This window comes from Lipomyces oligophaga (assembly GCF_038497815.1).
Source record: "Lipomyces oligophaga strain CBS 7107 unplaced genomic scaffold V1516scaffold_9, whole genome shotgun sequence".
In the NCBI taxonomy this organism is placed as follows: domain Eukaryota; kingdom Fungi; phylum Ascomycota; class Lipomycetes; order Lipomycetales; family Lipomycetaceae; genus Lipomyces; species [Lipomyces] oligophaga.
Window position 1 is genome coordinate 46,242 of NW_027117793.1, and position 25,377 is coordinate 71,618.

At 43.1% G+C, this 25,377-nt stretch overlaps 11 protein-coding genes across 11 annotated transcripts; 6 read left to right on the top strand and 5 right to left on the bottom strand.

The window, feature by feature from the left end:
- Positions 1-60: 60 nt before the first annotated feature.
- Positions 61-4,451, bottom strand: V1516DRAFT_570816 (uncharacterized protein). The gene is made up of 2 exons (XM_066919235.1): positions 3,528-4,451; positions 61-3,466 (listed from the first exon to the last, which is right to left on the bottom strand). The coding sequence occupies exons 1-2, from the start codon at positions 4,368-4,370 to the stop codon at positions 464-466; spliced, it is 3,846 nt and encodes a 1,281-aa protein (XP_066775104.1). The 5' UTR covers positions 4,371-4,451; the 3' UTR covers positions 61-463.
- Positions 4,452-5,974: 1,523 nt separating this feature from the next.
- V1516DRAFT_570930 (coatomer WD associated region-domain-containing protein) lies at positions 5,975-8,848 on the top strand. Its single transcript, XM_066919236.1, has 3 exons — positions 5,975-6,143; positions 6,217-6,301; positions 6,352-8,848. The coding sequence occupies exons 1-3, from the start codon at positions 6,072-6,074 to the stop codon at positions 8,667-8,669; spliced, it is 2,475 nt and encodes an 824-aa protein (XP_066775105.1). The 5' UTR covers positions 5,975-6,071; the 3' UTR covers positions 8,670-8,848.
- On the top strand, positions 8,820-10,164 carry V1516DRAFT_656330 (uncharacterized protein). The gene is made up of 2 exons (XM_066920340.1): positions 8,820-9,351; positions 9,405-10,164. The coding sequence occupies exons 1-2, from the start codon at positions 9,050-9,052 to the stop codon at positions 10,060-10,062; spliced, it is 960 nt and encodes a 319-aa protein (XP_066775106.1). The 5' UTR covers positions 8,820-9,049; the 3' UTR covers positions 10,063-10,164.
- On the bottom strand, positions 10,006-11,152 carry V1516DRAFT_681405 (DNA-directed RNA polymerase III, subunit Rpc31). The gene is made up of 4 exons (XM_066923236.1): positions 10,931-11,152; positions 10,708-10,861; positions 10,585-10,656; positions 10,006-10,536 (listed from the first exon to the last, which is right to left on the bottom strand). The coding sequence occupies exons 1-4, from the start codon at positions 11,036-11,038 to the stop codon at positions 10,199-10,201; spliced, it is 672 nt and encodes a 223-aa protein (XP_066775107.1). The 5' UTR covers positions 11,039-11,152; the 3' UTR covers positions 10,006-10,198.
- Positions 11,153-11,730: 578 nt separating this feature from the next.
- Positions 11,731-13,352, top strand: V1516DRAFT_570953 (uncharacterized protein). The gene is made up of 3 exons (XM_066919237.1): positions 11,731-12,064; positions 12,144-12,369; positions 12,421-13,352. Exons 1-3 carry the CDS (start codon positions 11,838-11,840, stop codon positions 13,117-13,119), a joined length of 1,152 nt encoding a protein of 383 aa, XP_066775108.1. The 5' UTR covers positions 11,731-11,837; the 3' UTR covers positions 13,120-13,352.
- Positions 13,353-13,365: 13 nt separating this feature from the next.
- On the bottom strand, positions 13,366-16,183 carry V1516DRAFT_656339 (P-loop containing nucleoside triphosphate hydrolase protein). Its single transcript, XM_066920341.1, has 2 exons — positions 15,872-16,183; positions 13,366-15,818 (listed from the first exon to the last, which is right to left on the bottom strand). Exons 1-2 carry the CDS (start codon positions 16,140-16,142, stop codon positions 13,585-13,587), a joined length of 2,505 nt encoding a protein of 834 aa, XP_066775109.1. The 5' UTR covers positions 16,143-16,183; the 3' UTR covers positions 13,366-13,584.
- On the bottom strand, positions 16,184-17,656 carry V1516DRAFT_681418 (tryptophan synthase beta subunit-like PLP-dependent enzyme). The gene is made up of 4 exons (XM_066923237.1): positions 17,482-17,656; positions 17,235-17,410; positions 17,038-17,172; positions 16,184-16,988 (listed from the first exon to the last, which is right to left on the bottom strand). The coding sequence occupies exons 1-4, from the start codon at positions 17,498-17,500 to the stop codon at positions 16,287-16,289; spliced, it is 1,032 nt and encodes a 343-aa protein (XP_066775110.1). The 5' UTR covers positions 17,501-17,656; the 3' UTR covers positions 16,184-16,286.
- A 237-nt stretch (positions 17,657-17,893) lies between these two features.
- On the top strand, positions 17,894-19,035 carry V1516DRAFT_681420 (uncharacterized protein). Its single transcript, XM_066923238.1, has one exon. It carries the CDS (start codon positions 18,026-18,028, stop codon positions 18,932-18,934), a length of 909 nt encoding a protein of 302 aa, XP_066775111.1. The 5' UTR covers positions 17,894-18,025; the 3' UTR covers positions 18,935-19,035.
- V1516DRAFT_681421 (uncharacterized protein) lies at positions 18,703-19,807 on the bottom strand. The gene is made up of 3 exons (XM_066923239.1): positions 19,658-19,807; positions 19,240-19,610; positions 18,703-19,187 (listed from the first exon to the last, which is right to left on the bottom strand). Exons 1-3 carry the CDS (start codon positions 19,672-19,674, stop codon positions 19,120-19,122), a joined length of 456 nt encoding a protein of 151 aa, XP_066775112.1. The 5' UTR covers positions 19,675-19,807; the 3' UTR covers positions 18,703-19,119.
- A 123-nt stretch (positions 19,808-19,930) lies between these two features.
- V1516DRAFT_629431 (uncharacterized protein) lies at positions 19,931-21,897 on the top strand (the record flags this gene model as incomplete). Its single annotated transcript, XM_066919887.1, has 4 exons — positions 19,931-20,093; positions 20,148-20,962; positions 21,013-21,125; positions 21,174-21,897. 4 exons carry the CDS (start codon positions 19,931-19,933, stop codon positions 21,895-21,897), a joined length of 1,815 nt encoding a protein of 604 aa, XP_066775113.1.
- Positions 21,898-22,099: 202 nt separating this feature from the next.
- V1516DRAFT_629692 (armadillo-type protein) lies at positions 22,100-25,254 on the top strand (the record flags this gene model as incomplete). The annotated part of the gene is made up of 2 exons (XM_066919899.1): positions 22,100-24,533; positions 24,590-25,254. The coding sequence occupies 2 exons, from the start codon at positions 22,100-22,102 to the stop codon at positions 25,252-25,254; spliced, it is 3,099 nt and encodes a 1,032-aa protein (XP_066775114.1).
- Positions 25,255-25,377: the final 123 nt, after the last annotated feature.

Below are 25,377 nucleotides of genomic sequence, written 5' to 3' on the forward strand. Positions count from 1 at the left end.
TTTTATTAAAGATTAGGTGTTATTAACTCAAAGTCAAAGCAAAATTAATTGCACCAGTCCAATCAAAAATGAAAGAAACTATGGACTTTGAACCTGCTCCGTTTCATGCTTGGTTGGGGCAGACGGGAGAATTGGGGAAACAAAAAGTGGGCTGCTGGGATTACCGAGGAGATATTTTTCGCACGACAATGTTTGCAAAGCTCGGACTAGTCAGAGTAATCGTACTTTGTGTAATATGTCTTGTAAAGTACATAAAAGCGATATTTTTCAAACTCAATTAAAAAAAGAAAAATGCAAAACATGACCCAGAACTAATATATGAATGACACAAACTCGCGAATCCAAGAGACATCAAATGAAGTCAACAAAAAACATACACGCATTTATGCTGAACCCTATAACCATTAATAACATACAAACAAATACAAAAATTTCAAAAGGAACTGGAGAACAAAATTAGACTCTATTTGACAATGCGCCCACCAGCACTGATTTTTCGCCCTTGACGTCTTGACCCTTCGAGTCGTTGAAACGCTCGCTTAGCACTGACTGATTCCTCGCTCTCATCTTCGCTCCCAAGTTCTACTACTGACGACGCTCGCGAACTCCGTGGCGACGCAGTCTTCGATGAGGTTGTCGTAGAAAGTCCAGTCGAATTCCGCGTCTGCGAGGGTGTTAAAGAATTTCGCCCGATGTTTGACCGACTTGCTGCTATTACATTTTTCATTATCCAGCTGTCAAGCTTATCGTAAACCTTACTCCATTCGGCTTCTAGAACGCCCAACGTTTCATTCACTTTCTGCCGAGCCTCAACTTTCCCTGCTAGGTCTCCGCCACCAGACCCTCCCATGTTACCGAGACTAGAAGAGCCCGAAGTAGTCGATTTAAATGCTGAGGAAAACGAGCCACTCGATCCACTGGACGATTGTGATCCATGATGATTATGCCTTCCGTTACCAGTTTCCGAGTTGCCTGAAGACCTTTTCTGCTGTCGCAAAAAACTGATCTCATTTTCTAGCGTCCTTCCACGGTCTCGTAATCCTCTAAGCTGCCGTTCTTGATCCTTGAATGGCAAAGAAACTAGCCGTATAGAAGTATTCCCATAATCGACAATCGAATTCACAATCGCGGTAAATCCTTGTAAATTGATATTATTGTCGTCTAAATATACTTTGCGAATTGACCTATTTGTCTGCAGCGCTTTAGATAGTAGTAACGCACCATCTACAGAAAGTTCGTTCCCTTCAATATGTAACTCCCGAAGACTCGTATTCTCAGATAGCTTTTCCAAAGCTTGCCCGATTCCATGTCCAATCCGTGCTACCTGCAGTTTAGACGTCTCACCAGCTAGATTTATGTAACGTAGTTTTCTATTACGTGCGAAAACTTCTCCTAAAAAGTCACATGTAGCAGGTGACGCATCAGAATCCGGAATTAGTAGAAGTGAGACATCAAGATATATCAGTTCGCACCGATCATCTGCCAAGATACGAAAAAAGTCACACAACATTCGTTCTTTCTGAAACTCAATCCTCGGCATCAGCAGACGCTTGATGCCGGATCGTAAAAGTGCATCCAAAAACTCATTGAATCCCTTCATACCCAAAGGATTATCACCAATCTGTAATGTGAAATCAGGATGTGGGGCTACCGGACACCTGCCAATAGCAGCTAATAGTCCACCGACAGCAGATCCATTAAGCTGGCATGATTGAACAGATAGTTGCACAAGTGATGACATGTTGCTCGATTCAAGATACTGACACAAATGTTCGACAGATATAGAGCGCAGCCGTGTACCATCTAGGACCAGTCGCTTCAACCGCATATTCGACAACGTCTCAATTGAGAGCAAAGGCAGATCTTCGGAAGTGATTAGTAGCTTCCTCATATACAGATTCCGCATACATTGAAATCGGAACAGACTTTCGTTCAAAGAATAGACAGAAACTCGACCAGGATTGTCAGAAATATCTAGCCCTTCAAGCGTATTCTCGTGAACTTCTAGTGCTTGAAGTAGCAATGAAATTTCGCGTTCGTATAAACCACAATGAGCAATTTCCAAATTCCTCATATGAGACGCACGGGTACTACTAACATCGACTAAGTAATCAAAATCAAATAAATCAATATGGATGTTTGAAAATATAAACGAATCAACATTTGATGTAGCCCGTTTCGCGACCTGCATAAGTGCATCAATCACACCACAACCACTTTCTGCATTGGGATCCGTGTTACCATATTGTACACCATTATTGAATCTTTTAGCTGCTGGGCTAGAGGGCAGAGAACTCTGAAGATCAAGCATGCGCAAGGCCGTGCTGCAAAGCATTATTAACTGCATTTCAAGTTTCAGAATTGGCAAATTTTTCATGAATTTGGAAATTCTTCGTCCAGTAGCAGTACGGGTTTGGTCAAGTTCAATGGAGGCATATTGATCATAAACATCGACAAGCTTCTTTAAAGACACATCTGCAAATGAAATTCCTCCAAAAGCTTCATTCCATCGAAGTGATCTCATGACGGCCAAAAGTTCTATGACTGTGTAGTCATCTGACTTCACACCTTCAGAAGAATTGCTACTCTTTTTCCGTGGAAGCAATCTGAATATAAGTCCGTTTTCTTCATCCCATTCAGTTTCGAAACAGATTGATCTTGAATTAGGCACTCCAAAGGCGACGCAGTATGCCGCAAGAGTCATGTTGAATCCATTAAATCCGTATGCCGGATCATCCACTTCTTGCTGCTCAGCTATAGGAGAAATAGTAATCAGAGGTTCATCTTGAACATACTCCGGAACATCCATTGTGAGTGGATATTCCACCCAGCATGGCCGTAGATGCTCAATACACGAGCGCACATGCTGAATGATATCTCTAGCAGCATAAGAAGCTAGCTCTAAAGATCGAATAGGACTTAGCGGTGCCCTAAACGACAAATAAAGAGTTGCATCTCTAGGAGACATTGCCAAATGAACGAGAGCAAGAATACCATGAGATGAAATGGGAGAAATATAAGAAGGTAAACCAAGCATCATAGAAGAAGACGAGACCGACGACGAACTTTTTGAATCAATTGCAAAAAGATATATCGCATAATGGCCAACAGCAAGTATACCATGCGTGCTAGCATTTGCTAATTTTGCTAAGTCTTCAGAAGATGATGAGCTCTTGTGGGAAGATTGCTTCGCACTAGATGACTGTTGAATAACAATCCGGAAAGCCTTGAAAGTCGGTGTATAATAATCATTTCGCGATCGCAGATATGCTTGAATACCGTTAATTATATTAGCCGATAAGCCATTTGCTGGTGTTGTCTTCGGAATTGACAAGTGGAGTTTCTGAGTCCAAAGTTCTGTTTCAGATCGAGAAGTAAGCTGGAGAATAGTCGAGTGTGGAATATTTTGTTCGTTCACATAAGCAATTTCAATAAGCGTAGGACCAACTTCAAACACTGCGGTTATCTAAAAGACAAGTTGAGTTAATCATCGAGATAATTGGTTAACAAATCGGAAAATAACTTACCCGATTAAGAGAACATATAGATGAATCGGTGGGGGGATCAGCACTCCCGTAGCTACCAGAATGGTTTGAGGAGGAAATATGAGAGGCAATAGAAGCAGAAGAGGGATGACGTTGTAGAGTAGCAAGTGAAGGGAATATATCAGCCGCTTTTTGCCGATTTTTGAATCGTAAGATATCGGAATTAGTGAGAACAACAAAATCCTTCTTCTTTCCCCTAAGAATACCAGAAGAAGCGATAACCTCACCAGAATGTATGATAGAGGAATAGGAAGAGGAGGAGCGGGACTTTAAATGCGGTGGTGCGGAGAAGCCGGATGTGGGGGAAGAAGATGAATGGGGCAGAGGAGGAGGAGCAGGAGCAGAGGAAACAGGTCCAGTGTGAGAGGGCGGAAGAGTGACCGATCTCTGGGGAGGTTGCGCAGAAGAGAATACAGGAGATGAGCCCAAGGAGGACGTCGATGTAGCAGACGAAGAGCGATGATGGCCACGTGTAGAGATGGAGAACGTGGAAGCGTAGTGCGTGACACCGGATTTCAGGGCGGAGGACGAGGAAGAGCGCGAAGGATGCTCATGGAGATTCTGTTGCTGCGTGTTCAGTGAGGACGAAGATGGAATATGAGAGTTGCCTTGAGTCTGCGGAAATGCTGGAGGGGAGGAAATAACGGGAGAAGAGTGAGGAGTTAGAGACGTGGAAGACGTATCCGACAAGGCTATCGAGTTGGCATGAGAACGTATTGGAAGGGCTGGTATCGATGCAAAATTAGATGAAAATGCAGCCGGCGGTGAAGGAGCCGGCGATGGCGGATCGTGCGACCGACGGGACCGAAGAAAGCTCGGCGGCATCAAGCAGAAGACGATCAGCGGTCGAAGTGACTACCGCAGAAAGGAGAGGAAGAAGGAGAGAGTGTGCGTGGAGAGCAATAAAACAAAGAGACAAGGAAGAAGGAGTTGACTTGTCGATGTTGTTGTTGATGACGACTGCGTGGAGGAATGAGCCAAAGGGGGGCTAAGGTAGCCGCGCACTCCCAGCCAGCAGAATGGAAGAATTATGAACAAGCACCAAACAGGCTTGGCCAGTAATTGCCCAAGCAATAAACAAAATGAAGAGCTGTTGGAACACAGGTCTGGAAATGCCACGACAAAAATGTATCTGAGGAGCGGTCAAATTTTGTCGGCACCATAGTCCAAAAAATGCCCAGCATACACGTTCATAACTGTACCAAAACTTGTGATGGAACAAAAACCAAAATACGTGAGATGTTGTGGACGGGCGGCTCGGGCGGCGGTGCACTCTTGTTCTGGATCAATGGATCCTGTCTCACACATCTGCGACGACAGGTGCACTTCACTCCATGACATCTCAGGGGTGAGGTGGCTCAGCCGCCTAGCATTGGCCGTTTTGCCGGACAGCGCGCCGCGCGCCGTAGCAAGGAACGACGCTGACGCTAGCTTACGTAATTGCTCTGAGTAGGAAATAGCAGCTCAATCAGTCGGAGCTGTAGAGCCGGTTGCTAGCTGACGTGGAACAGTAGAACAAAAATAACTATTTCAATTGCCCCGGCAAAATCTAGTTCCATCCATCTGTCAGCATTATCAGCCTTGCGCAAATTAGTGAATCTTTTTCCGGTCTGACTGTAGTTCCCCGCCCTCTACAAGATCACGCTAGATCGCCTGAACAGGACCTTAATGTATTCGAAACAGCCCCTGCTCGGTCTAGTCTACAAAATTGTTTACAAGTTTCCTAACCGCGAACTTGATAATCTTTCCCCGGCAGTAGCGAGCTCTGCTGTGCATCCGGTGTTAATGTACTAATCATCTGCCCACAGAATTCATTTAATAACCGCGGTCTGCTTTAATTATTTTGAAACAGGATCAGTCCAGTTTCTGTACTCTCCTCAGTGCGACTTGGCCACGATATCTAAACCTTAAACAGTTGAAATTGATCACGTGCCGTTTACTAACTTCCTGGTTCAGCTGATATAACGCGGTCGAGGGTGCGATGCCAAAATGGGTGGACAGATTTTGTCTTCTTCTGTCGAGTCAGTTCAGAGCTCAATTGCATTCAAAAGAAATAAAATAAAATTTTAGTTGCTTGAAAACTCATTATCCAGTTTCTTTTTTTATCAAGCTTCTTCTTGATCATTGAATGAATATTGGGCATAAATGCACAGGTCTGATACATCTGAGGCTTCAAATGCCACTTTCATTTTACTGGCGTCCTCTCCAGCTGGCCTCTAAACTTCTCCTTGTGTGTCGCTACTCACTCCTCGATTCACGCATTCCTTCGTTCTCTGAAAATACAACAGCCAGCATCGTCTTCTTTCATCCTCATTTCAATTCGCGGTCATGAGGCTGGATATCAAGGTTTGTTTTTCTTTTTGCTCTTTCTTTTTTTCATATTTGAGTCTCCACTCTTCTTGAGAATAAGTTTCGTCGTCGTCATATGGTAGTCATTCATCGATGAACCGCGACTACACGTTATTTCTGATCTTTCCTATATAATCCAACACTATTGAACTCGGAACATTGGTTTTACCGCAAGCAATGTGTGTTGCTTTGGTTCCGTTTCATTGCGCCTTCTACATGCGGCCCCTGGTTAATTGGATTCTCCATTTTGCATGTATCCTACCTCGCATGCTCTTTGCAGTTCATCCCTACTCTAGATTTTCATTTTGCTAACAATTGGCAGAGACAACTTTTAGCACGTTCAGATCGTGTCAAGGGTATTGATTTTCATCCTACAGAGCCATGGATTCTCACGACCCTTTACAGCGGTACGTACTTTCTTATTTTTTTGTATGATCTTCTTAACTAATATTTATAGGCCAAGTCCAAATTTGGTCCTTTGAGACTGGGTCCGTAGTCAAGACATTTGACGTCACAGAGGTTCCTGTTCGGGCAGGTAAATTTATTGCGCGCAAGAACTGGTTTGTTGTCGGAAGTGATGACTTCCAAATCCGTGTTTATAACTATAATACTTCTGAGAAGGTTGCTCAGTTCGAGGCACATCCGGATTATATTCGAGCAATTGCTGTACATCCTACTCAGAGTTTTCTGTTAACTGCGTCTGATGATATGAGTATTAAACTTTGGAACTGGGATAAAGATTGGCGCTGCATCCAGGTTTTTGAAGGTCATAATCATTATGTAATGTCCCTCGCAATCAATCCTAAAGATACAAACACTTTCGCGTCAGCATGTCTCGATCGCACAATCAAAATATGGTCTCTCGGTACACCAACACCTAATTTCACAATGGAAGCCCACGATACTAAAGGAGTCAATTTTGTGGATTATTACCCTCTTGCCGATAAGCCTTATATTATCACGACTTCAGATGATCGCACTGTTAAGGTCTGGGATTACCAGACCAAGAGCTGTGTTGCTACATTAGAAGGTCACACTTCCAATGTTTCATTTGCAGTTTTCCATCCTGAGCTTCCCATTATTGTTTCGGGCTCTGAAGATGGCACTGTTAAGGTGTGGAACTCAGCAACGTTCAAGCATGAGCAGACTCTTAATTATGGTCTGGAGCGTGCTTGGTGCGTATCTTATCGAAAAGGCACAAATGCAATTGCCGTTGGTTTCGATGAAGGCTCGGTTGTCATGAAGATGGGTCGGGAAGAGCCTGCTATTTCTATGGATGCGGGTGGAAAGGTTATTTGGACCAAGCATGCCGAAGTCTGCAGCAGTATTATCAAGAGCAATGATACGGTTAAGGACGGTGAAGTCATTTCTCTACCACAAAAAGAATTGGGCTCGGTCGAAGTTTATCCTTCTCAGCTTGTCCATTCGCCGAATGGCAGATTTGTTGCTGTCTGTGGTGATGGTGAATACATTATTTTTACTGCTCTTGCATGGAGAAATAAGTCATTTGGTCCTGGAATTCAATTTGTGTGGGCTCAAGATAGCAATGTATATGCTGTGCAAGAAAGCTCGTCCTCAATCAAAGTCTATAAAAATTTCAAGGAGATGACTTCTAACCAGATTCAATTTGTCGCGCAATCTGAAGGCATTTTTGGTGGTACTCTGCTTGGGGTAAAAGGATCAGATTGGGTTGCATTTTATGACTGGGATACTGGTTTCTTGGTTAGGAGAATCGACGTAGAACCTAACAATGTCTATTGGTCTGATTCAGGAGAGCTTGTCGTTTTGGCTTGCGAAGATACATTTTATGTATTGCGTTTCTCGAAGGAAGCTTATGTTGATGCAGTTCAGGAAGATCGTGTTGATGAGGATGAAGGCGTTGAGGAGGCTTTTGAAGTTGTCACTGATGTTAATGAGACGATCCGTACTGGTCGATGGGTAGGAGACTGCTTTATTTATACCACTGCTACCAACCGACTGAATTATTTAGTCGGCGAACAGACCTACACTATTTCTCATTCCGATGAACCCCTTTATATGCTGGGTTACATCCCTCGCGATGGTCGAGTTTACCTTGCCGATAAAGATTCCAATGTTGTATCTTATGCTGTTGCCTTATCGGTTATTGAGTATCAAACGGTTGTACTTCGAGGTGATCTTGATCAAGCTGCACAACTTTTAGAACAAGTTCCCGTTTCGGAGCGAACTCGTGTGGCTCGTTTCCTCGAGGGTCAAGGTTACAAAGAGCTTGCTCTTGAAGTTTCTACTGATTCTGATCATCGGTTCGAGCTTGCTCTTTCTTTGGGTAATTTTGAGATTGCAAAACAAATTGCAACAGAGGATGGTTCGGACCACAAGTGGAAAACTCTTGGTGATAGCGCTTTATCAAACTGGGATATAGAACTAGCGGAGAAGTGTTTTTCTACAGTAAATGATCTTGGATCATTGTTACTTATTTACACTAGTCTTAATAACTCTGAGGGCTTACGCGAAGTTGCCAAAAAAGCTTCTGCAGTCGGAATTAACAATCTAGCGTTCACGGCGCTTTGGACAGTAGGAGATCTTTCTGGTTGTGCTGAGTTACTGGAACGTACTAGTAGGAAACCGGAAGCTGCTCTGTTCTCTCGAACTTACATTGAAAATGAAGAAGACAGTGAACAGAGCTCTCCGATTGAGCAACAAGCGGATGAATCGGTCGTTGAAGAGGAGGCTGAATCATCAAATGACGTGGAAGAGGAAACTACAAGGGCTGATGAAGAGCAAGAAAGCGAATAGATTTGCCTTTAATGAGCACGCGAGGATGTTCCAAACTCTCTTTTTTTCCTTTTTTTATTTTGTAATTTTGAGTTTATTGTAATGACAGATATTTTAGATAAAATCAAAAATGTTAATTAAGATTCTTGACGAGATTTTGAAAGTTCTAGTGGATGTATAGTTGGGAGTAAATTAGAGCAATCATTAGTTTCTAGGAACGGACTAGTACTTTAGCCCGATTTCGCAAACTTCAATCAACTACGGGCAAACAACTCCTTTTAACCCTGAATTCAAGAGGGTTTGCTTGATACGTTCGCAATACTCCATCCAGCAATATCTCTATATCGCAGAATTGCAAATATTTTGCGCGCTTAGCAAGCTACACCCCTTGATTAAATTCAATGGCTTCACCATTTTCGTTTGCTTCAATTCCCACTTATCCAGCTGAGTCTCGCCCAGTGATAATTGTCACCGGAGGTACGTCTGGAATTGGAAAAGTCACTGTGCGAGAATTATTCAAGCATGGTGCAAAAGTTTATTTGCTTGCTCGTAGCGGACAGAAGGTTGAAGAGGTCCTAAGTGAACTCAAAGATGAGAACCCAAACAATGAGAACCTACCTATTTGGATCCCCTGTGATATGATGGACTTAAAATCTGTCGTTGAAGCAGCTACAAAGTTTCAAGAATTGGAGACTAAGCTCGAGTAAGTGCTCATCAATGATATGGTACTGTGACGAGCTAACTGATCTGATGCAGTGTCTTGATCAATAATGCGGGAATCATGTATATTCCATACGAAGAAACCTCTGATGGATATGAAAGCACGATACAAGTCAACTATTTTGCGCCTTACTTGCTAACGCGGATGCTGATTCCTACTCTATCAAACTCATTGGCTCCAAGGGTAGTAAACATTTCATCAATAGCATATACGTTTACAAACAAGTTCAATTTTGAGGATCCTAATCTCAAAAAGGGCTGGGAATTATCTCTAAAGGGATTTCGATATGCGCAATCAAAGCTTGCAATCATATCGTTTACTAAGCAAATGGCAATACGATACCCAAATATTCTATCGATAGCAGTACACCCTGGTGTAATCACAGATACCGCGCTCTATGATGGATTATTAAACAGTAAGGAACTTTTTGGACTCGTCAGAATGTCAGGAATTATTTTGCAAGCAGTTGCTCCTAAATTGGGAGGCATTTCTACAGAGGATGGAGCCCTGACTAGCCTATACTGTGCTACCGCGCCTGAACTGACCATCGGTCTGGATAATGGAGGATGGTATGTACCTATCGCAGAAAAGAGCGAGTGCAGTGGAAAGGTATGCGACGGTGAATTCGGAGAGGAGCTGTGGAATTGGACAGAGGAGCAGCTCAGTAGTAAAGGATACTTGACAGCTGAATAAGGATCTAGCAGTATTATATATAATACGATTCTATTTTGGATAGTATACAAATGTTGAACTTTTGATCGAAAACCATAGACGCCTAATGCAAAAAATGAAACAGAAAAGAAGTTGAAGGTTGACAGAGAAGGTTTATTTAGTAAGCAGCTTCATCGTCACCACCGTCATCGCCGTAGTCGTCGTCTCCGCCATCAAAATATTGTTCGGCATTGTAATCGCCATCTTCATCTTCTTCGAAATCGTCATCTTCATCATGTTCTTCAGCATTCTCGTCGCCATCATGATCTTCTCCATTTAAACCACGATTTTCGTCATCTTCGTCATTGCCAACACCAAGATCAGTGGGATCAAAAGCCTCTGCAGCTTCTAGTGACTCTCGATAGCGAGCTAGATCCAATTTTTTATGTTTCAATTTGTCATTTTCTGATTTGAAACCCATTGAAGTATGAAGATCATGAGGAAAGAATTCGGGAACTGCAGTATAGTTAGATTATAGCTAGACTTCGATCAAAATAAGCTCACTGTAAGGATGATCCCCGACTGTTTTGCCGACTTTTCTTCGTTTAAGAAACTTATCTGAGTAGCGTTGAATTCCTTGAGCTTTTAGTATTAACATCTAAAACATCTTACTTATTGGGAACTGACCATCATTAATTCCATCTTCGTACTCGATTAATCCTTTTTTCCGCTCCACAACAAAGAAAGCAGAATCTCGCACGCTTTGCTGGAACTGTAAAAATTGGTGAGATATTCGAATTTCTTTCTCAGTCGGAGGAGACTGAAGCGGTAATATCTGTTTCTTCAGGCAAAGTTAGCAAAGAAATTTGACTGATTCAGACAGAACACATCTGCACAGCAAGTTGCTTACCGGATAGCGCTCTGCAGGTGTGAAATCTGGCTTTATGTCTGTCCCAAAGAGAGATGGTCTTCCAGACAAACCACCTCTACCACCGCCACGGCCGCCCCTAAAGGACATAGTTTAAATACAAAATAATATTCAGCCAAAAAGGCTAACTAAATACACTCGAACCACCAAAAAAGTACTACTCAAAGCTTGAGGCAGGAGGAAACTCTATATCTTTCACGAAAGTCACTTCAAGAGAGCTACTGAATCAGGAACCGCGAACAAAATATTCCGCCGCACGGATTGTACTCTTTCGAACTTACAGTTCTGAGGTATACGCATGCTCTACGGAATCCACAAACTCATCACGTGTGCTTCTACGTCGCCCTCTTCTGTGCCTTTCCTTGCTCTAGCTCCCACTCTCACGCCGCTTCGAGTCCACTTCTTCAGCAATTAATCTTGAATCTCAGCGATTGATCCGATTCGCGTTGTTTGTAAGTCGTTTGATTGGCTAGTAATTGAAAAAAGAATTATCTGAACTATTTATACCGTTATCTGCTTAAGGTATGTGTTATTGCCGTTGTGTCATAGATTTACAACCGAGGGTCACTATTTTATCGATCTCGCGCGATCTGTACAATTATGAATAATTCCTAATTTCATGCTTGGATTCTCATCAGATTTTTATAGATCTTTTAAGTTTCAGTAGCTTGCTAAATATATGTGTGATCGAACTTTTTAGTTTTCTCGGAATATTTTCTGTTCGTTCGATGACCACTTACTAACATTTGTATCCAGTTATCCGAACCAAGTGGTTTATCTTCTTTTATCCCTCGTCTTTGATCTACTTTGCATATCTAATTATCCTGAGCCGAAACTTGGTCAATTTTATTCTTCTTTGTCACATCTATCTGATTCCCAGCTATTATAAATGACGGATGAAATCGCTGATGTTGCTACCAAGCTAGAGTCCACCAATTTGGCTGACAAACCGATTGCTGAAGCACAACATGCTACTGAGGATCCGGCTTCCCTTGCGCCTATGATCAAAGAGGATCCAATAGAAATTACAGAAAAGCGGAGAATATACCTTGGCAATATTCCATATTCTGTGACTGTTGAAGAAGTGGCATCTTTGATAGGAACGTCACACAAACCGTAAGTTAGCGCTTTACCACTTGGTGCCACATCTGGTTTCTTAATGCTGAATACTGACATCATGTTTTTTGCTTTGAAGTTCTAGTATTATTCTTCCACCTCATCATTTTAATGCCAAGCAAAATGCAGGTTATGGATTTATCGATTTCGTTTCTTCCGAAGAAGCACTAGGTGTCATTGAGGAACTCCAAGGCAAGAATCTAGGTGAGCGTCAGGTCCACGCCCAGCTTGCCCGTCCTCCCTCGACTAGGCCACCCCGGTCTCGTCCATTACGTAAATCTGGTCGCAGTGGTAGATCTAACTCAGTATGTTTATTTATTTCGTAGCTCTTCCGAATAATGTTGACACCAGTCTAGGCTCGCCAGCGGAAGGCAGCATCCAAATTTGGTTCAGATGGTGCTACCTCTACAGAAGCGGATGGCTCTTCTCTACTTTCCGACTCGCCGACGGAAATTAAAAGTGCGGATGACAAGGGAGTCCAAGCACCACCAGCTGGCTCATCAAGTGCAGTTGAATCAGCCCCAGCTGGCGACGAGAATAAGTCACCATCTAAGCAAGGAAAGCCTTCGAGGCCTCGTCAAAAGAGATCAGCTAAGGAGGGTACCCCTTCTATGACAACTGTGTTTGCCTCGAATCTAAATTATTCATGCACAGAAGAGAAACTTGCCGAATTCTTTGCAGAGTATAACCCCGAGTCCATTCAAATTTTTAAACGTTACATTCCACCCAAGGTTTTAGCTAGGTATGCTGCCAAAGGAATAAACCGGAGACTTCAGTTATTCGCTCTCGCAAAGTTCGCAAATGAAGAAGTTCAAAAGAAGGTGATAGAAGAACTTAATCGAAAGGAGTGCGTTGGACGACAACTATTCCTTAGAGTCGCGATTGATTCTCCTCCTGGATCCAAGTCGTCAGAAGACGTTCCTAACTCTGAATGTGCTCAAGTTAATGATACTGAAGGAACTGATTGCGTTAAGGAGGCGGCAGAGCCAGAGAGGAACACACCAGAGACGGGAGCTGTGGAAAATCCACTACCTGCTGTTGAGGCTACGGCATAGTTTTCGAGATTATTATTTGCTAACTGAGTCTCTGACTGTTGTCACAGTTGATCGAAGGTTGATCGAAGGGAAAGCTTTACGAAATTTGATGGCAAGAGTAAAGTTTGAAAATATATTATGGTTTTAAACTGTGAGCAATAATGCTATTGTATGCATTCAACTGTTCAAAGCTTTGTAATTTTATATTGAATTTTTATATTAATTTGCATCGGTTTGCAATATTCGTTATCCGTTAATGATTTTGAGGCCTTCACAAGAAGTATATTTTAAGTACAAGTCAGCTAATTGGGTTTCAATGCTGGGAGGGGGTGGGGAGTTCTGACAGTTAGTTTTCTGTCATTGTTTGATTTTTTCATTTATATTGTATAATTTCAATCTTGCTCATCATCCAGGCTTAAGGATATCGTTCTTGATAGTAATAAATAAATGTCTTATATACAAGGTTTGTAGGTATGTACAGTAGAATCAGGAGTATAAATTTTCCCAGATGTGCTCAGCTCTATCCTTTGAGACACGCTCATACCGATCAAAGGACATGAGAAAGGATCCCCGACCTTGAGTCATGGCGCGAAGATATTTTAGATACCCAACCATTTCACCCAGTGGTACCTTGGCGCGGATGAGCTTTTTGCTCAAATTCTTGCGGAGATTGTGGGTGCTTAAATGAATAGTTGTGTCAGGAGGAGCATAAATTGTGTTCGGGTCAAGTGAGGAGGAGGAGGAGGGAACCGATAATTCGTCGTCAAGAGCGTAAACTTTCCCGGCCCTTGCGGAAGATAGATCGGCCATTACTGAGCCAACATCTTCTTCAGACACAATGATGACGACGTCCATTATTGGTTCTAGAAGAGTGCAGAATTTGTCCGGGATTGAGTCGATGGCTTGAGAAACTGCGAATCGAATTGCTGGAAAAATAGGGGTCAGTGAGTCAAGATCAGGTGAGATCTCTAGTTCCTGAAGAGTGAGAGAAATGTAGTGGAGCTGAAGGTTGTATTTTTTGCCACGGAAGAGACCTGCTTCGACAGCGATGGGGATAGCAGATGAGATATCATGGAGAGGGATAATAGGGTGTTCTAGCGATACTGTAGAGTCAACTGTCAGATAGTTATTTTCAGAAAGTTTCTGAGCTGAAGCCAATTGGGATGCAAAAGCTGAATCCGTTAGTTCCAATTGATCTAGATCTTCTGGAGTTGGTTGAATGACGACTGTTGCCAATACCGTTTGAGTAAGTCCTTTGATCATCTTAGAGTATTCATATGTTGAAGGTGCAATAGCAGGGCATTTCAAATCTATCGACTCTCGATACGCGATCTGTATCTTACTAATATGAGCATTGACTCTAAGATCATTTATTAACTTGCCACAAGCTATTTCAAGATGAAGTTCGCCCATGCCACTCAAATGGATTTGGCCAGTTTCATCATCCACCGATACTTTCAGACTTGGATCTTCTCGCAGTAACGTTTCCAGACCTATTTCTAAAGGCTTGGCGTCGGAAGCGGTCTTGGGTTCCACAGATGCAAAAAATACAGGCGAAGGAATAGTGATGGGTAATAGTTGATGGCGCTTTAGCTTTGCTTGGATTCCGCCTTTACTGCTAGACCAGATCAAAGTATCGCCGGTTCGTATTTTAGAAGTCCCAGAAATAACACCTATATGGCCTGCCGGAATCGATTTGATGTCGACAGATTTATCGGCATACATCCGAGAGAGTTTTGTTGCTCGTTCCTCTACCTGATTGGTCGTATTGTAAAGTTTAGAAAAAGAGTCTAATACCCCAGAATAAACACGCACGAAAACTAACACTTTTCCTGTCCGAGTGTCGTGAATGACTTTGAAGGCCAGCGCACAGCCAATATTGGCCTCTTGCACAGTCAGTTGATCTGCCGGTTTCTTGCTCAGACTTTCCATGGATGACAGCGTGGCTTCAGGACGATCAAGAGGTGAAGGCAAATAGTCTACCACGGCATCTAGTAATGGTTGAACTCCGATATTTCTAAAGCTAGCTCCACATAAAACTGGTACAGCAGAATTAGAAAGCGTACATCTGCGCAAAGCAGCTTTGATGTCGCAGGATGAGATTCCCATATGATCGCCATCTGCCTCTAAAAATTTTTCGACCATTTCATCGTCCAAATCGGCAAGAGTCTCAACCAATGCTGTTCGAGCTTTTGTTGCCTCCGATAAGTTGTCATCTTTTAATTCTGATACGATGAATTGGACTCCATTTGTATCCGGGATATATTCAATGGCTTTCATTTCGACAACATCAATAATACCGCATAGTTTTTCTGAAGTCATGCTTTGCTCAACCACGGTTTTCCATAGTGGCATGTTAATTATACAGGTTCTCGCTTGGAGTTTGCCGACAATTTCACGGACAGTTCGGCCAAATCCAGCACCTTCTCGGTCCATTTTATTGACAAACACTATTCGCGGGATGCCTACCTCACTAGCTTGATTCCACACCTTTTCAGTTTGAGCTTCAACTCCCTCGACACCATCTAAAACTGTAACTGCTCCGTCGAGAACTCGAATCGCCCGGATGACTTCAAACGTGAAGTCTGCGTGACCGGGGGTGTCGATGAGATTCAGGCGGTGCTTATTCCAGTCAAATGTGATAGCTGCCGAAGTGATCGTGATTCCTCGATCCCGCTCAGCAGGTAAGTAATCCATGACCGTATCGCCTTCATCCACGTCTGAGCTAGTTAGACGACCATTTCCTTGATCCAGCTGTGGGACAAAAACATACTTCCTATTCTTGCCGTAAATCCGGAATAAAATAGCATTCGCTCGGTAGTCGTCGTCTTACCGGCATCTATATGGGCAATAATGCCCAGATTTCTAACTCGTTCGAGTTCTATACTTTGCTCTGTCTTCGGATTCTGTTTCGTTGATTCAGCAAAGCTGGGCTTTGCGTAAGTCCGTTGTAGATTTACAGACCATTTTCGTCTCGGAATGGCCTGCCAATTACTGAACCCAGATATCAACAGTTTAGTGCTCAATCGTGAAAATTGAAGCATTTCTCGATTTCAGATAGGTTGTCTATAATCAAATCATACGAATATATTAGTCTAAAAATTTAAATCTAGATAAAATCTCCCCTGAAATTAAACATTCCACGAAACCCAGAAATCTCTAGGGCTATTCGTCTCGCACGGCTTTAATTATTTTGGCACGGAAGTCAACAACACTCCCACATTGTCCATATCTACGTTCCCTCCAGATAATACGATACCAATATTGCCCGATACTCCATAACTCCTCCAATCTTCAGATAAAATAACAGCTAGAGGAACAGCTGATGAAGGCTCAACTACAATTTTCAAGCGTTCCCACATGAGTCTCATTGCGGCTAGTATCTCAGACTCCGAGACAGTGAAGACTTTTTCGACGTTCTGTTGGATAATAGGAAAGTTTATGGCTCCTACCTGGCTTCGTAGCCCGTCTGCCACCGTTGAGGATGTCGGAACAACAGCTATTCGCTCTCCAGCTGCGATCCCTCGTGCACAATCATCGGCTAGGGCAGGCTCAGCACCAAATATGCGAACACCGGTCCCTTGCGCAGCTAAGGCACATCCAGCTAGCAGACCTCCACCACCAACAGGAGTTATGACGGCATCCAAAGTTCCGGACAAATTTGGAAGCAACGCACCGGATTCTTTCACTTGATTTTCAAATTCTAAAAATACGGTACCTTGGCCGAGAATGATATTTGCATCATCTGAAGGGTGATTGAAACTGGCTCCGGTCTGCTGGCGGATCTGCTCGGTCAATTGCTCTCGTGCAGATATGGACGGCTCAGAAAAATGAACTTCGCCTCCGTAGCTTCGTGCGCCTTCTATTTTAGGTTTCGCAGAGTTGGAAGGCTGCAGAGTCAGAAGCTTAGAAACCTTGCTGATCTAGTCTATCGCTTACCAATATGATATAGGCTTTCGTTCCCATTGTCTGCGCAGCAATAGCGACAGCTTGGCCGTGGTTTCCTGAAGAATGAGTTACCACGCCGTTTCGAAGCTCCTCCGGTGTAAGTCTCTTGATGGCATGAGTAGCTCCCTGAACCAAGGCGACTTAAGTCAATCTAGGGTGTACTCCGAAGAAGTGTGTAGCAGACTCACGCGAATTTTGAAAGCACCACCTTTCTGGAAATTTTCGCACTTGAAAAACAATCGAATTTCTTGTCCAGCTGTCTGACTGGCTATGCCAGAAATAAGTGTACTCGTCAACACCGGAGTTTCTTTGATCTTGCCCTTGATCAGCTCTTGAGCGGCCAATACGCCAGCTCGGCTCAGTTCTGGAGTAGTTAGCAAATGCAATTAAGAGGTTTAAGTCTATTGGTCCATTTAGAACACGAAATATACAGACCTGTCGAAGTTTGGGCCATTTCAGAATTTGTTTGGCCAACAAAACGCAAGTGCTCGTATACCGAGTTCAACTACAACTATATTCTATATTCTATAATCTATGACTCTTTCAGTCCACGTGATCATCCAAATATTACTCAAAAATTTCTAAGCCGAGAAATTAATAAGTGATTTAGTCTTAGATATATTATTAATTTAACTTTTCTAAGTCGAAAATTTTAGTTTACAAACCATCGTGAATACAGCAAGTAGGACAGTAATCATATAAGGCCAAATCTTGACTTACTATTAGAAACCTTGATATATTCAGGTGACGATTGGGAGTTCTTTCCCAATATATCACGTGATATGAATTTGACCGGAGGGGTACTTTGAGTAGAGACGATATGAGAATCGATAATAGTTCGAGATAGAGATCAGCAAATGTGAACTTCTTTTTTTTGTTATTTTTTTTGGATAGAATGAGAAGAGATTGGATATTCTGTTTGTCTATTATTGATTAAATCTGCTGGCGAGTTTGTGGAGAGTTGATTTGGTCCGAGAACATGGAAGGAACGGAAACGATCAAGTCCAAGAGAAAGAGACGGCCATATTGTCTTCCTCGACAAGAAGTACCGTGCAAGTTTCATATGTCAGGTGGATGTAACCGAGGAGATACATGTTGGTTCAAACATGATATGACAGTTAAGATGAATCCCAGAGATCCAGCGGTGGCTGCGCAGCTCGTTGAAGGAGAGGTCAACAGCGAGCAGAGAGGCTCGGGCTCAGAGACAGACGCCCTCGACAGCACAATGGCTAATATAGCCCTAGATGATATCGAAGTTTGTTCTATATGTCTTGAAGTTCCGGAAGTCTACGGATTGCTCTTGACTTGTGATCATGTGTTCTGCCTCGAGTGCATTCGCAAATGGAGAGGCACTAATGGCTTGGGTAGTACTCTGCCGTCACCGGTGTCACAATTAGATCATAGAGAATCAGTTATGCTGCTTGATATGAGCGAAAGTGATGATACTGATACTCATGCAGATCTATCAGGGCGAATCCGGCTCTTCAGATCGAGAAATCCGGTGATAGCGGCGCCTACTGGTCAACCCAACAGGGCATCTGTCAAGACTCATCGTCTCACAAAATGCTGTCCTCTTTGCAGGCGTCTTTCTGATTACGTTCTCCCTTCCTCAGTACTACCTGCACGTTCTGGTGCGGTATCTGATAATAGCGGCATATTAACAAAATCCGAGATCCTGAAAACATACAGACAGACTGCCCGACGGATCACTTGCAAATATTTCAAAGCAACTTTGCGATGTCCTTTTGGTAACGAATGTCTGTATTCACATCCGGCGTCGTTGGTATTTAGCGAAAGAGACTATCATATAAACCAACGAAAGAGACCAAAGCAGTATAGATTTTCGGACATTGAGCTGGGATCTAATATGGAGTATTTTTCTCGCTAGTTGCCGGTGATGTATTTATTTGAACTGGATTAACAATTGTATCGTCTTTTTGTAACAGACCCGGGCGTTGTAAATTAGAACATTCGAATAGTTATCAAGAGTATATTTTATATGAATATCTTACATATCAAAGCTTTTGTTTCTGTCATATTTGATTCTTGCAGATGCTACCACTATCACCCAGCCTAATGTAAATTCTGCGATCCTCGGCGAAGCTCGCTGAGTACAGTAGTTCCTTTTGCCGTCAAATATCCTGTTGAGATATAAATTAGACGCCATGTCTTTCAAAATATAAATCTTCTTACCGCGCTGAGTCGAGGGACCGTTTTTGGGTGTACTCCATCCCTTACCGTCATTCTGATATATTACTGTTTTATTTTTCAGATCGCCCTCGCCTTTCGAAGAGCTTGGAGCTTTTGCCTCGTCAATAGCTCTTGCGTAGCCTCGATTTAAGTACTCATCAACTTCTTGGCTGTTAAATCCTTTAACCGGTACGTATCGCGAGCTGGCTTTGGTATCCTGCTGTCCGTGAGCTCCCGTTTGACGATTTCCTGGACCTCCATATCCGGTCTGCTGCGGATGGTATCCTTGCGATGCGTTGTTATTGCTATTGCTATTGCTGCTGCTGTTGTGGTAGGATGGTCCTGGACGTCGTCGCCAGCTGTTTCCGTTTGATCTGACGGGTGAGGAAATAGCTCGAGAATTCTGCAATCAAAAACTCACCTGCTATCGTCTGTCATTGCTTTATGTTAACTATCACGTACAAAGAATTTTAGCTAGTAAATAGGTGTCTTAAGATACTTGGCTATGAAATCGCGGAAAGATAAACGGCTGGGATAAAGGTCTTCGACGATTTTAGGACATCTTGCTGTAACTCAAAATGTTTGAACTTTTTTCGTTGGATACTCAAGACACAATCAGAATATAACTATTAGTCATTATTACTTGCTACTCTAACTATTGTTTTGCCTTAACTACAGACGGTCTAGCAAAGCGATGCAGGCGCCTTTTTCGGTGCCGGCGCAGCATTCGGGTAAGAAAGGCAACATTAACGTTTCCTCTGTGCGCAAAATATTTGAGTGGATCCCGGCATCGGCGCGGACTGAGGATGGTAGAAGCATAGATGAAATCATTGTTATTCCTCTGGATGAAATAACAGGTAGGTTTTCTCTATACTTGTGCGTGCTTGAGTAGGAGGTGACTGATTCGTCAGGGCTGCAAGCATCACCTGCTTCTCATGCCAAAGCTCGGCTGAGAATTATGTCTAAGGACCGATCGCCTTTGATTTTCGAGCTTCAGACACGAGATAATCTAGATTCTTTAAAATTAGTACTGTCTCAGGTCGCTGGCTCTAGTTCGAATGGATCTACAGGAACCGCCAATAGCAGTCTTCCAAATATGGCGGCGAAAGGCAGTTCTGATGTTGCAAAAGCAAACAAATTGCAAAGATTGTCAAAGGAAACTCTTTCGGATACAGAACTACTTGGTAATCGTGCGCTACAGCAGAACTTAATTAAATCCAACCCCGAGCTGCAACAACAATTTCTCGACGCCGTAGTGCAGCAAAAACTACCTGGCGAAGAGTTTTGGCGAACCAGAGTGCCGTTACTTCGTATGCATGCTTTAATGCTGAACCAGAATCGCGGATTGTACAATGTTCTTGCATCCATTAGACCTGTTAGTTCTACGCCAGGCACTAACACTGGCCAAACACAAGTTAAAGTATCTCTATCTCCAGATAAAATCAAAGATATTTTCAGGCAATATCCCGTCGTCAATAAGGCTTACCAGGATAATGTGCCTCCACTAAAAGAAACCGAGTTTTGGTCTAGGTTTTTTCTGTCGAGATTATGCCGTAAGTTGCGTGGAGAAAGAATCAGCCCGCATGACCCACACGATAGTGTCATGGATAAGTATCTGAATCTGGATCAAGATGGATTGACCGAAGCCGAACGGGAAAGGGAAGTTGAGAACTCAAAAGTGATGCGGTTTGTTGATATTACTGGAAATGAGATGGACGATAGTCAGGTGAGCTCAAGCTTAATCAACCCTGAGTTGCGGATTCTAAGTGAAAATAGAAAGCAGGAAATCAACCAGATATAACTATGCGCCAAACTTCCCAAAAAGACGCTTTATCGATCATTCGAACTTTTAATGAGCTGAGTCAGCGAATTGTAGATAATGTCAGAAAGTAGGTTAACACTTGTGTGCGCGACTAACATTCCACTAACTTCTTAAGAGAAGCAGACGAGCCAGAAGAACAGCAAGAACAGTTGAAAACCCAAGAACTGTCACTTCAGGATCTTGAAGAAGAACAGCCCGTTTCCAGAGTCGAGCTACATCTAAATGATGATTCCGAGTCACTATTTGCATCCATTAGCACGGACGGAAATTCTGGCTCAACTTTTAGACAAACCGTTCCACAGATTTCGAACTCTGATGTGAACGATATCATATTGTCACAAGTCCCGAAAGGGCCATTGTCGGGTTTATTAAAGTCATCTGCATCCTCCTCTAAAGCGATAATGAATGCTCAAAGCCATGTGTTTGAGCTGATTGCAACTACACGACACACTGAGCAGCCAAGAAATTCGATTGCAGACGCTGAGACACCACGGTCTGATGAGGAAATAATCCGTGAAATGAAACTGTCGCATGCAACCGCCCTCGAGTTTCTGCATCATTTTTGGAGCGCTTTCTTGTCTGGAGATGTCTCTCGTGCAAGCTCGCTGTCGATCTTGATATCCTCTGTCCAGAAAAGCAAAACTAGGCTGGAAACTATTATCAATAGCCATACTAAAGACAAGACTTCTGACAAAGAGGTGCACATAAAGAGACTCCTCGGATATACTCAGCCAACCATAAATGCTCTCGAGTACGCTTCGAATACGTATAATGAACTATTACAGAAACAGCAGACTGCGATATCAAGCTCTACTAGTAGCACTCCTGTCCCTGAATAGTACAGTCTCTTTTTTCTCTAAATATTGTATTTCTGTATCAAAAATAAGATTGATGGTATACTAAACACAAATAGTACAAACGCCATATTTTGTAAATTTGGGTGAGCTGGGAAAGATGCCAATTGAATTATACATTTTTGGAATATCTTTTCTATGCAGATTCCAATACTTTCCGTTTATTTTAGTTCGTTTATCGGCAGCTATGGCACCTCCATCTGTGAAGCAAGAAGATGATCCTGAGATTAAAACTGAGGCAGATTTGGATCTGAAACCGCGTGCGCGAAAGCGCCGCTGGGACGTCGTGGCGACGAACGCTGATGTCGAGGCAAAAGCTGAGAAAGAGGAAGATCTCGAAGAAGATCTGGAACAGAAGCTGGAACAGAAGCTGGAAAATGACTTTGAGTCCAGTGGTATTAAAAAGAAGAGATCACGTTGGGATGAGCCCGTTGCCGCCCCTAGAAAATCGCGATGGGATCAAGCTCCCGCGTTGGACTCTGGTTCTACAACTACAGCAGCAGCAGCTCCGCAGATGATCAATGGAGCGGCCCCGGAACTATTGAGTACTGGATTTATTTCAGATGAAGATCTGGATCGATTGTTGCCGTCGGAGGGTTACGAGATTCTCGACCCGCCGTCAGGATATACTCCTATTAGAATTCCGGCGCGCAAGCTACAGAGTACGCCAGCGCAGACCAATGGATTCTCGATTCTTGAAGATACCACTGCTAACAGCTATAAACTGGCAAAACAGCTGCCGACAGATATTCCAGGTGTTGGTGAATTGCAATTTTTCAAGGAAGATGATATGAAATATTTTGGCAAGCTCGTCGACGGCAAAAATGAGGAGGATCTTTCAGTAGAAGATTTGAAGGAACGTAAGATTATGCGGTTACTATTGAAAATCAAAAACGGTACGCCGCCAATGCGTAAGGGTGCACTCAGACAAATTACAGACAATGCGCGAGCATTCGGTGCACAAGCACTATTTAATCAGATCCTTCCATTGTTAATGGAACGAACTCTTGAAGACCAGGAACGTCATCTACTAGTTAAAGTCATTGATCGAGTTTTGTACAAACTGGATGATCTAGTTCGGCCATTCACGCACAAGATACTTGTTGTCATCGAGCCGCTGCTCATAGATGAAGATTACTACGCTCGTGTTGAAGGTCGTGAAATTATTGCGAATTTGGCAAAAGCCGCTGGTTTGGCTCATATGATTGCAACCATGCGACCGGATATTGACAACGCAGACGAATTTGTGCGTAACACCACAGCTAGGGCTTTTGCGGTTGTTGCTTCCGCACTGGGAATACCTGCTCTTTTGCCTTTTTTGAAAGCTGTTTGCGGATCTAAGAAATCATGGCAAGCTCGTCACACTGGTGTGAAGATTATTCAGCAAATCGCAGTCTTGATGGGCTGCGCAGTTCTTCCTCATCTCAAAGGTCTGGTTGATTGTGTTGGACCTTGTTTAACTGATGAACAGGCAAAAGTGAGAACTGTAACTTCTTTGTCACTCGGCGCACTTGCAGAAGCAGCAGCTCCTTACGGTATCGAATCGTTTGACTCCGTACTGGAACCGCTTTGGTTAGGAATTCGAAGACATAGAGGACGTGGGCTTGCTGCGTTTCTAAAGTGCATTGGTTTTATTATTCCTTTAATGGATCCTGAATATGCAAATTACTATACCAAAGAGGTCATGCTGATACTCATCAGAGAATTCAGTTCCCCTGATGATGAGATGAAGAAGATTGTTTTACGTGTTGTTCAGCAGTGTGCCGGAACGGAAGGCGTTACTGCTCAGTATCTACGAGAGGAAGTGATACCTCCATTTTTCAAAGGTTTCTGGGTTCGTCGAATGGCTCTGGATCGACGAAACTATCGCCAGGTTGTTGACACTACGGTTGAACTATCCCAGAAGGTTGGCGTTGCAGAAATCGTGGAGCGTATTGTGAACGTACTGAAAGATGAATCAGAGGCTTATCGCAAGATGGGTGTGGAAACCATCGAAAAGGTAATTGCGTCTTTAGGGGCGGACGATATTTCTGAGAGACTGGAAGAACGGCTGATAGATGGTATTTTGTTCACATACCAAGAACAGAAATCAGAAGATCAAATCTTGTTGAATGGCTTTGGTACAGTGGTTAACGCTCTTGGATTACGCACCAAGCCTTATCTACCTCAGATCATATCGACCATTTTGTTCCGACTGAACGATCCATCGCCCACAATCCGGCAACAATCTGCAGATTTAGTTTCACGAATTGCTGCTGTGGTCAAAAATTGCGGCGAGGATACATTATTAAGTAAAGTCAGCGTTGTGCTGTATGAATATCTTGGAGAAGAGTATCCCGAAGTTCTAGGATCCATTCTTGGAGGCTTACGAAGTATTGTAACCGTTGTCGGTATATCTGAGATGCAACCGCCAATCCGTGATCTGTTACCACGATTGACACCCATTCTGCGTAACCGTCATGAAAAAGTTCAAGAGAACACGATTGATCTAGTTGGCCGGATTGCCGACCGAGGTGCAGAATATGTTAGTGCTCGAGAATGGATGCGGATTTGCTTCGAACTACTAGATATGTTGAAAGCTCATAAGAAAGGTATTCGACGAGCAGCCAATAACACGTTCGGTGAGTTTCTTTCCAATTATTTCGTTTTAGAGAATGAATAGTAACTAATTATATAGGTTATATTGCCAAAGCAATTGGACCACAAGATGTACTTGTCACTTTACTGAATAATTTACGAGTTCAAGAGCGGCAGTCTCGAGTATGTACCGCAGTTGCAATAGGGATCGTCGCGGAGACATGTGCTCCGTTCACAGTGTTACCGGCCTTAATGAATGAATATCGAGTTCCAGAACTGAATGTGCAGAACGGTGTCCTTAAGTCGCTCAGTTTTTTATTTGAGTACATTGGCGAAATGGCGAAAGATTATGTCTATGCAGTGTCTCCTCTGTTGGAAGATGCGTTAATGGATCGGGATCAAGTTCATCGGCAGACTGCAGCAACTGTGGTCAAACATCTTGCGCTAGGATGTGTGGGTCTGGGCTGTGAAGATACCATGATGCACATGCTAAATCTGCTGATGCCGAACGTGTTTGAGACATCTCCGCATGTTATTGATCGAATCATTGATGCAATCGAAGCTGTTCGAAACTGTCTTGGCGTGGGAATTGTGATGAACTATGTGTGGGCTGGACTATTTCATCCTGCGCGAAAAGTCCGGCAGCCATATTGGCGACTTTATAATTCCGCGTATGTTCAGAGTGCAGATGCCATGGTACCTTACTATCCGGTTCTGGAAGATGATGACGAGTATAGGCGGGATGAGCTTGATGTTTGGCTTTGATCGACCTTAAAATTTGAATTTGGTAATCTATAATAAATGAGCAAGACTGTAGGTAATGATGACGTAATTATTGTGGTCGTCACAATCATTGGGATCTACACGTGATAATTGCGGGGAGATTCC